Raw genomic sequence first — 10,906 nt, 5'->3', positions numbered from 1 at the left:
ATGATTGTCAGTATTATTTGTTCAGCAAACTAATTTGCAAGATGACCCAGGAGGAATAATTTCTTAAATCATCAAGATATCAGCCAAATTACTTATCAATGCAGTCATGAGTTCGGTTTTGCAGAATAATATAGAGATAAGTGAAGAGAACTAGTAAGGTGACACCACAATTCCTCACATGATATTATACTGAGCTCACGGCCTCACTGTACGTGAGTCAGTATTGTACATGTTGTATCAAATGAACTCCTTTGTTTTCAGTTTGGTTACCTCTGTTATAATAAAACTGTACTGGCAGTGTATCCTTTGTTTCAAAAGACGTGTTATAACTTATAAACTGCTATGCCTAATTCAAATACCCTATCAAGGAGATAACATGTACTAGAAAACTCCTTCACTAAACCTAACAAGTCACAGTATGCAAGCTGATGCAGTGTTAATCTATCCAGTGGGTGAGGAAAGGGAACCTGAGCCTCATAGGGAGAGTAAGTGAATCATAGGATCATATCAACCGCTTTGCAATAGAATTTGTAGCTTCACTGTTTTGTAAAGGCTTTAAAGGTAATAACGATGTTTCTATAAATCAGGATTGTTTTCAAAGCCGTTCTGTAACGTGCTGGTGAGTGCTGTGGTATTGTGTCTGGTTTACTGTGCTTTCTTTCCTGGTGGTGGCTTATTAGATGTGGTGATAACTGATGGTCCTGGCAGAGATTCGAGTGATGCCAACGTTGGATTTATTAGTCAAGGTACCTTAACAATGTGTAATATGTAACATACAAAACATCGTGTACAGCACTTCGTGAGTAGTACAGTACTTCACAACGATAATCCGCCTCCCCAACCAAATATCTCAAATGTGTAATATGCATATTATATAATAACCAGCATTGTTGTATATCGAATTTGAGTCCTGTCAAAATGTGATGAAGCTAAACTCATCGAATAATCATTGCACTCAACTAATTGCATCGTTACAGGATTGACATACCTATCAAGCATTTCTATAGCACTTATTACACCTCTGATCTTAAGTGCAATTGGGGTACGGGCTACACTCGCAATCTCAGCCTTCCTCTACAGTGGATTATTTATAGGGATCATCTTCTTAAAGAACTGGACCATCTATCTAGGATCAGTTGTTGCAGGTTTCTATGAATGAATTAATTGTATGCAAATTAAATGAAATTCAATAATCAGAATAAAACAAATATTCAGAATAAAACAAATATTATAATAATCAATACCATAATCACCAGGGTGATTGTATCTGTGCCCACAATATATAAACTTTTAATATCACATAATCCTGTTGGTGACTTTTTATCATTCCAGGATTTGGTATGGGTATGATGTGGGTGGTTGCTCCTAAAATTGTTGCTGATTGCTCAACTGAGAAAAATCTTCAGAGAAATAGCAGTGTTTGGTGGTGCATATACATTTTCAGCATGGTTATAGGTTAGTTTAGAACATGTGCATTGAATCCTGTTTATTTTTCAGACGTTCAGAATACCATATAACAGTCATTAAGGATTATATGCCATGAAGAATTACATGACTTTAATTCAGGTAATACAGCTGACTATTTCTACCTTGGGAATCTTACAAAGATTGGTACACATACAAGAATCTGCATTTATCTTGTATGTTGTATCTTTGTTATCCTTGCTGTTGCTGTAGCAGTATTTGGATACAGGGATATTACTGCACTCAATGACATAGAAGACGACATTGATGAACTTCTTTGCTCCAAGTCTATCCAAAGCAGAGTAGCCAAACCTGAAAGCACAACTGTATGGGAAAAAGTAAAGCACAACTTTGCTCTCTACAAAGTTACCTTACTAAGAAAAGAAATAGGATATCTTCTTATAATCCTTTTCTATAACTCATTTGTGTTGGCATTCTATACTATGACTTTCCAAACCTGCATAGGTCATGTATTTGCAGACAGAAGCCTGATTCCACTAATGTCTTTAGTATTTGGAATATCAGCAGTAATTGCATGTCCTTTATTTGAGGGCATTGCTGTCTTTTTAAACAACAGGATCGCTGTGCTGTTCCTCTACATATTAGCAATAATCTCTTACTACCTCATTTTCTTAATGTTTCCTTCTGCTGCTACATATGGGAAGAGTGATGATCCAACTTCAATAGAGCCAACTCAGGGGCTAATATTGTTCGTTGCAGTACTTCTGGCAATATCAGACACTGGATTCAACATTCAAGCCAACTGTCTGATAGGATTACTATTTCAAGCAGACAGTGATATAGGATATATGTTACTTAATTCGGTAATGTCAGTAGGGACAGCTACCGTTTTCTTTGCATGCTCATACATTAGCTTATATGCTTTGCTTGCCTGGTTGGTAATTTTTTGTACATTGGCAACAATTTCCATAACATTAGATGTATTCAAACTTGGTATTTAACCTTAAACGAATCATAACACATAGTTCCTTGTTAGGCGTGTATGCTACTTTATCAGGATGCGTTCCTTTTTCAATTCCTGTTTTTATCGAAAAATCACACTCTTCAGTGGCAACTAGGATTAATCATATAAATTTGACTGTGTGCTCATTCTTAACATTGAAAGTATGCGTTAAAAAGGTGACATTATTGTGTGATTTTTATCTCCTATTATTAAAAGGATCATATTTTACTAGTATATCATTAAAATTAGACATTTGTTGATATTTGCTACTGTTTGATTACACGAGCTAAGTGATTTGGCACTTTAGACAGAGTTTTAACAAACTTTTTCTGCAAATCAACAGATTTTAAGGGTTATGACATAAACATTATAATTGTTTCATGTTTATAAATGCTGTGTTTGGTATTCCTTTCATCTGTTATCATTTGTTAGGACAATACTGCGAGTTTATTTCAATGACTTCAACTTGACCCGAGCTATGTTTTATCATCTTTTAACAAATAAATGTGTCTTTACTATTGAGTCGATCCTGTACAAATACAATAGGCAGAATGCCGCCTAAAGTAAAAAAGGAAATAAAGGATAATAAACGAAAAAAAGATAAATCCAAATATCGTTTTATTTAGTGTTAATTAGGTCTATATTTGAACATTGTTCTGTCATATGGTCCCCTCAAAAAGCAACTCATCTTGAAAAGTTTGTTGCTATTCAAAAGCGGGCCATTAAATGGATAAATGGTGAACCCTACTGCAGTTATAATGACAATAAACTTGCTAGAGAAATTAAATATTCTCCCTGTTAAACAGAAGTGCATTTATAACGATCTTATGACCTTCTATAAAATAGTGTATAGCATTTTAATCAATAATTCCAGTATCGCTCCCTATACTACTTATATAGTCCTATGCCGTCCATGCACAGCTACAGGAGGGGCTAATTGCAACGAAACTGCTGCTCACTGCTGCTCACTGCTGCTAACTGCTGTTCACTGCTGCTCACTGCTGCTCACTGCTGCTCACTGCTACTAACTGCTGCTTACTGCTGCTCACTGACAGCAGCAGTGAGCAGCAGTGGGTAGCAGTTAGTAGCAGTGAGCAGCAGTGAGCAGCAGTGAGCAGCAGTTAGTAGCAGTTAGCAGCAGTGAGCAGCAGTTTCTTTGCACTTAGCCCCTCCTGTGTCCAGAGGCCACCTGATACACTAGGCACAATGCTCAGATAATTGATAAGTTGGACTCGCATAAGTCGGATACTTCAACTAACATGGTTACTACTGTACCCTGCTCGGATGCCTTCCGGATAGTTTCTTTCATAGATAAACGGCCGCGGCCCTTACCTGGGGACCCCAGGCTATTATGTTCATAAACATAGCCTGGCGTAATTTTAACGCTCTAAAACGCGCAAATAGGCGCGTTTATGCGATTTTACAATCAAATAATCATATTTTACAATCTAACTCATTGCGCGGCTCTTGTAGCGCATACGTCGCTTCTTTTTTATTGGTAGTTGGCGTGCAGGTGATCTTTTGCGCGGCTGTAATTGGTTCTGAGCGATCTTGACCATTGTTAATGATCTGACCCGGCGCGCGCTACTTCGTAGCTCTTGCCATAGAGAAGAAAGCGGCGCGCGCTACTTCGAAGAAATTTAGACGAGTAACATCCGTCAAGAGCGATCACGTGAATGCGAGTCACGTGCGTTCCAACATCCAATGCAGAGCATTCGCACTTTTTTAAAGGGCGATGGAGGACGTAAATCACTCAGCCCGAATAAAGATTCGGCGGAATGACAGGCTGAGCGCCGCCCAGTAAATATTGCAGTATCATTTATCAATCAGTATATCAGAATGTGTTACTGTAATTGTGCATGGCTGAAATGTTTGTCACACGTTGTATGACCCGCCGCGCACAAGTTCGCGGCCCCTTCACCTAACCATGTGCTTTCGCGCCGCTGCGGGCGCGTTTGTTTCACAAGTGAGGTGCGGGCGCGCGCTACCGCAAGTGCAAGGGCTCTGGATAGAGCAACGCGGCCCCATGTATTGTAGAAACGCTATAAATACTATTTAGTAAAACGACAATGGGGGTCACTGATAAAATGAAATGTAACGCTTGATTTATATATTCAATAATTAATTGAATTTTCAAATTTTTTCTCTAAAATGTGGATTTTAGTCATCAAACATGATTAGTCGCATGAATTTAATATTTAAGCTTGCTTTGTTTGTTATTATTACCAGCTGTTCTTTAAAAAACGCGATGTACTAAGAAAGTGCATAATCAAAAGTAAGACCAGAAGGTTATAAAACTTGTGCGTTCGCGCCACTTCAGGCGCTCTTCTCTTAAACATTAAAATGCTAAAGTAAAAAGGCTGTTACCGCCGGACGATGGGCGCGCGCTATATACTGCAAGCATCAAAAATGGCAATTTTAAGTAAACTTGGCGAGTAAAGTACATCAGAAATGGTAAGTTTTTGTGAACATGGCGAGTAAGATAAATAAAAACTACAGGGTGGCCCAAAAGTAACTGCCAACACGCAACCCTTTAATAACTCACGTAATTTTTCTAAGATTCTAATATTCTAATATTCTAATATTTTTAGGATTGCACAGAAATTTCAGAGATTATAAATATGGGTCAAACTTAGATTTCCTAAAAGTTTAGTCAAATATATTAATTTACAGTGGGTGTGGCACACCAATCCCCATTTTCGCTATTATCACCATAAAGTGAAAGCGCTTCCAGCTAAGAACTTAAAAATTTCTAGACATGTTTGGTTTGATAATTGAAGTGCTTTCCCAAAATTTCAAGTTGGTTATTTATAATTTAACCGAGTTATGACCCTTTTAAAATCTTGTAGATACGTGATCCAGCAACTCAATCAATACAATGTCCTACTTGGTTGGAAACTGCTTATAGGACAGCAACCGAAGCGCTATAACGCAAATTTCTTCGGTTTTAAGCAAAGTGATCAGATTGTCATCCACCAACATGCTCGTCACCGCCTAATGAGTCTCATTGTTGCTCGCTAGTGAATAACTTATTGTTTCATTGAAATCACTGATTAAGTGCCAAGATCATGTATCTGCAATATCTTAAAAGGGTCATAACGGTTAAATTGTAAACAACCAACTTGAAATTTTGGGAAAGCACTTCAATTATCAAACCAAACATGTCTAGAAACTTTAAAGTTCCTCGCCGAAAGCGTTCTCACTTTATGGTGACAATATCGAAAAAGAGGGATTGGCATGCCACACCCACTGTAATTAATTAAATTTGACGAAACTTTCAGGAAATCTAAGTTTGACCCATATCTATAATCTCTGAAATTTCGGTGCAATTCTAAGAAGAATTACGTGAGTTATTAAAGGGTTGCGTGTGGGCAGTTACTTTTGGGCCACCCTGTAGTTTTTATTTATCTTACTCGCCATGTTCACCAAAAGTTACCAGTTTTCATGTAGCTTACTCGCCATGTTCACCAAAAGTTACCAGTATCAATGTACCTTTCTCACCATCTTCAGTGGTTACTAAAAGTTACCAGTTTTAATGTAACTTTCGCCATTTTCACTTAGAGTTACCAGTTTCAATGTACCTTTCTCACCATGTTCTCTAGTTTTGATGAAAAATGGTGATTGATAGTTTTGGTGAATCGAGTTCCCGAATTGTAAAATCTAGACATACTTTAAATATAATGAAACACATGTTGAATTTATTGATTGTGTATTGAGTTGGTGATAAATATTTCAATATCTCAGAATGTCTAAAGACTGTAAACAAGAGATCAAATCAGAACGAGTGGAGAACCCAGAAAAGTCAAACGGTTTCCTCTGCCCAATGTGTGGAGCACATTACTTTTCAGAAGACTACTTTGTTGAGCACATTAAAGAACATAAAACAATATCAAATTGTACAATAAAACAAGAACTTACATCTGAATCAGATAAACCATCTATTTTTATCTGTCCAGTTTGTGCTGAACATGTTTACTCAGACACTCAGTTAATAGAACATGTAAAACAACACCATGGTCATAGCAGCCCAGAAGTACCTGACTACTTTGATACTTCAGATAACTTGACTGGAACAGATCCTCAGAGGACATTAGTTCTGTCTCCTAGTGAGAGTCCGCCTGTGAGACCATTTAGGTGTTCACAGTGTACATTCAGTGCAGCATATTCGAGAACACTTATAAAACATGAAAAGATTCACTCTGAAGAGAAACCTTTCAAGTGTTCTGAGTGTTCATATGCTACAAAACAAGCAGGTGATCTTACTGTACATATGAGAACTCACTCAGGCGAGAAACCCTTCAAGTGTTCTGAGTGTTCATTTGCTGCAAGACAAGCAGGTCATCTCACTAGACATATGAGAACTCACTCAGGTGATAAACCCTTCAAATGTTCAGAGTGTTCATATGCTACAAGACAAGCAGGTCATCTTACTGTACATATGAGAACTCACTCAGGTGATAAACCCTTCAAATGTTCTGAGTGTTCATATGCTGCAAGACTAGCAATGCATCTTACTAAACACATAAAAACTCACTCTGGGGAGAAATGATTCAAATGTTCACAGAGCTCGTATGCTGGAAGAAAAATGAGTGATCCTACAAGAAATTTTGGAATCCACTTTGGTGAGAAACTAAATTGGCAGTCCTGTAAGATGTTGTTCAGTTCTTGATAAGATGGTGAGACATTATGATTTGGTGCCTTTATTGACATTAAGTATTGGAGCATCGTTGTGGTTGTATCTGTTTGAAATCCCCCCGTAATCAGTTTTACAAATAGCTACTGTGTCAAAATTACACTAGAGCGCAATCATTTGAAAAAGGTACCATTATGAATGTATCTTTCTCACTGCACCATTTTCACTTCAAGTTACCATTTTCAATGTACCTTTCTCATCATGTTCAGTGTTCACTAGTTTTGATGAAAAATGGTGCTTGATAGTTTTGGTGACTCGAGTTTCCGAATTGTAAAACCTAGACTTACTTTAAATTTAATGAAACACATGTTTAATTGTTTCTTTATGTCCTCAAACACTTGAACTAGAAGGCAAATATATTCATCGAAAAAATGGTGAAAAATGTCGAAAAATGGTGAAATTTTACAATTTGTAAACCCAATTCACCATCAAAATCATGAACACTGTTTTTCACCATTTTACACAATTTTTCACCATTGGATACCCCCCCTTTTATCAGGAAAGGAATTATTCAATGTGACAACATCGTATTATTCATGATCTCAAATTAGTACTTTTAAAAATACTTTCAACACACTATATATAACAAATAATTTGAGATCATGAATACGATGTTGCACACAAGCGCTGACCTTTGATCGGCGATATATCTAGCTAGGAACAATATTTTTTCAAAGGACCAAAAGTAGCTTATAGATATTACTCCCTTTTATCAGAAACAACTGTACATTCCATTTCGGAAGAATTTTTATGAAGGCCTTCCCCTGGCCCTTCTAAGAATCAAACTGGGAGAGTTTAAGAAAAATAATATTTTTGATTCGTCAAGCATCGATAGTTATTTTTGGAATGTGTCAGGAAGAGTTACATATTTTTTGATCACTTTACACTTTAAGCTTTTTCTTAAAAGGCCCTTAACAGTTGAAACCAGCTTGAATTAATATATTATTCATGTGACTTGTTTCTTGTAACAATATGAGTACTGAGAGTTATAGAACCTTTCACACTAGTACTATTATGGGAAATATGATTTAAGTCATGGAATGTTCATTAAAGATTTAATAGGTGGGAAAATAAGGGATGTGTAAAGTTCACTTTACGCCACTATCCGGGGGTCATGCAACGACCATTAGTGTCAGTAGATGGAATTTTGTCAAAACTGACATTGTCATTAATGGTCATTAATGGTCATTAATGGTCATTAATGGTCATCAATGGTCATTAATGGTCATTAAATAATTGAAATTCTGAACTATCTTGGAAGCAACATGTCCAAGAAATTTACAATTATGATCACTTTGTATCACTTCTATAAAGTTTCTCACAGCCCCCTATATAGATTGCCAGAGTCTCGTTTGAGAAAACGAATTAATATTCGCCTAATAAATCAAATCAAATCAAAATATAATGACACAAACATCATCACACATCATCAAAAATATATCTACTAAAGTTTAAAAATTATCTTAAATATATTGGCCTAAACAACCAAGTTAAAATGAATCTAATTTACATACTTTCCACTACTATATAAGTTGATAAAGCGTTTTTTAGCAATGTAATTTTGGTAAGACGATATTTGGAAATAAAAGTTGGAGATCGAAATATTTTGGTACCGGCTGTTTCGAGGGTTCTGTGCCATACCAACCGGGCTGCAAAAATTCTTCTAAGCACGTCGAACAATTCGAAAGGGCGACTCATTAAGTGCTACCGTTGTTCCAAAAAAGGCTAAACGTCCCCTTCGTTGCCTCGGTACTAGTTAGGGAGGATATGTCAGGAATATCAATGGCGTTGGATTAGTTTGTTAGAAGCAATTTGACTTCAAGAATCACTAGTTGGAAGCCTAAACTAAAGGATTTTTATAGGTGGCAATTTTTATTTTGGCGGGAACACCCATATACGGGCCACGCCCTTTTTCAGGGTTTCGCGGTCACTCGAATTTTTGTATTTCAGCCCAGGAAGGTCTTAAAGACTATTCCGATACACCAAAATGTGCCTAATAGCCACATTTATACAACTTATGAAGCAACATATACCTTAAAATGCTTCGTTTCGGAAATATGGCCGAAAAAACGGTTTTTGGCTTGACGCAGTTCATAATTTCCGTGATTTTTGGCATTTCCGCCTAGGAAGGTCGTATAGACTGTTCTGATACACTAAAATGTACATAATGGCCACATTTATATACAACTTATAAAGCAACATATACCCTAAAAGACTTATTTTCGGAAATGTGGCTGAAAAACGGATTTTTGCCGAGCGAACAATGACAATATTCACAAATGGGCTATTGGACTGTTAACTAGAAAGGTCTTAAAGACTCATGAGCAACACAGCATTTGTAAGATTACTCACTTTCTGTCCAGAAAAACCTACAAAAATTGGAGATTGATCTACTTTATTGGGCATCTCTCTTAATGGGCCAGGCCAGCAGCATATTTGTGTCTTACGAAAGGGAAATTTTTCAAAATTACGGTTTCTTTAGTAAAGGTGAATGGGTCAGTTGCTAAAAGCAAATTGTTCGCAATTACCGACTCCTGCACATCATACTATACTCAAAAACGCTCACTTTAGGAGTCATTAATAAATAACTACTACATGATTTGTGAAAACTCCAACAATTTTTCCTTGGCACCAATTTAGCCAAAATGTAATGACCAAAATTCAACTTTTGATTTATTCATTCCATGAAACCATTATATGTACTAAAAATAGGGGACCTAAAATAACTCGGCACTGGATCCGGGCCAGATTGTCGCTTGACCACTGACCAGTACCCCACTTTATAATTATAATTGACTTCACTGCCTCGACCAATATTGGTCTGTAATCCCTGGATTAAGATCTGTTGGCTGCAGTTTAATTTAGCTCATTTACCATAATAGTAATACCGCTGTGGTTTGGTTTGCATAGATTTTCCCATTGTATGATAATGTCTTAATGTGTGTCATTGCCTCGTTTTTAATCAAGTGGTTACTGGCTAGCTCTTTTGTTATTACAGCTGCCTCGAGATCTTATCTAGGGCACAATACATTAGTACTAGAACATTAGAACTGTAATTCTAGAACTTCAGATTAAGATTACTTGGCCGAACGGCAGGGTTCGATATTCGACTCTAAAACGCTCAGTTTAGGAGTGATTAGTAGATAACTACTGCATGATATGCGAAAACTCCAACTAGACAAGGATCATTCTTAATCAAAGTGTTCCTCGACTTGTACTTAAGTCTTGTAACCTACTGGAGTTTGGGCCACTGAATCGAATACGACCTGATATTAATTTTAGGATGTCGGGAAATTCATTAAGATTTTTGTTCTTTGACTTTTCAATTGTGCTACAAATCCGAGTTTGAGTTGATAACACCGAATTCCTTGTTTGACTCTCAAAGAGAAGAACCAAGGCTCTGGTTCCTCTTTTTGGCTCTGAGATCCAACTTTAAGATCGGACTTCGGAGATCCTCGCGTCATAGATCATGTAAGTGTAACATCAGTACCGTAGATCAGACTTTTGCTTGATATTGGACCTATAAATCTAATTATATTTTCGAAACGGGATGTAACCAAGGTTAATTTAGATAAGATATACCAGCTTTCGGGGTTACAAGACCTCACGAAAGGCAGGCAGAGCATCCTAAATCCTCATGCTATCCTCACGTTGACCATCTAGGTCCAAACTCCAGCCTCTCATTAAAAAACAGCTATTAGGCCCGAGATCCTTCCCTTGTCCCGTAGTGTCCCGTCAGTAAGAGATCGTTCAGATTTTGGTCATTTAGACCCCTCCCCGCTCTA

The 10,906-nt window shown here is 37.1% G+C and overlaps 1 protein-coding gene across 2 annotated transcripts; it reads left to right on the top strand.

The window, feature by feature from the left end:
• Window positions 1-374: 374 nt before the first annotated feature.
• Window positions 375-2,910, top strand: LOC134818333 (uncharacterized). Of its 2 annotated transcripts, XM_063827841.1 has the most exons (5): window positions 375-485; window positions 588-746; window positions 978-1,145; window positions 1,333-1,455; window positions 1,567-2,910. In XM_063827841.1, exons 1-5 carry the CDS (start codon window positions 419-421, stop codon window positions 2,424-2,426), a joined length of 1,377 nt encoding a protein of 458 aa, XP_063683911.1. In that variant the 5' UTR covers window positions 375-418; the 3' UTR covers window positions 2,427-2,910. The 2 variants fall into 2 exon arrangements, with proteins under 2 accessions (XP_063683911.1, XP_063683912.1); XM_063827842.1 differs by having other exon boundaries at window positions 1,333-2,910.
• The last annotated feature ends 7,996 nt before the right edge of the window (window positions 2,911-10,906 follow it).

Source organism: Bolinopsis microptera, chromosome 7, assembly GCF_026151205.1.
Source record: "Bolinopsis microptera isolate Bmic1 chromosome 7, MBARI_Bmic_1.0, whole genome shotgun sequence".
NCBI classification, from domain to species: domain Eukaryota; kingdom Metazoa; phylum Ctenophora; class Tentaculata; order Lobata; family Bolinopsidae; genus Bolinopsis; species Bolinopsis microptera.
Note: the sequence above shows the minus strand (reverse complement) of the source record. Positions and strands in the feature narration are given on the sequence as shown.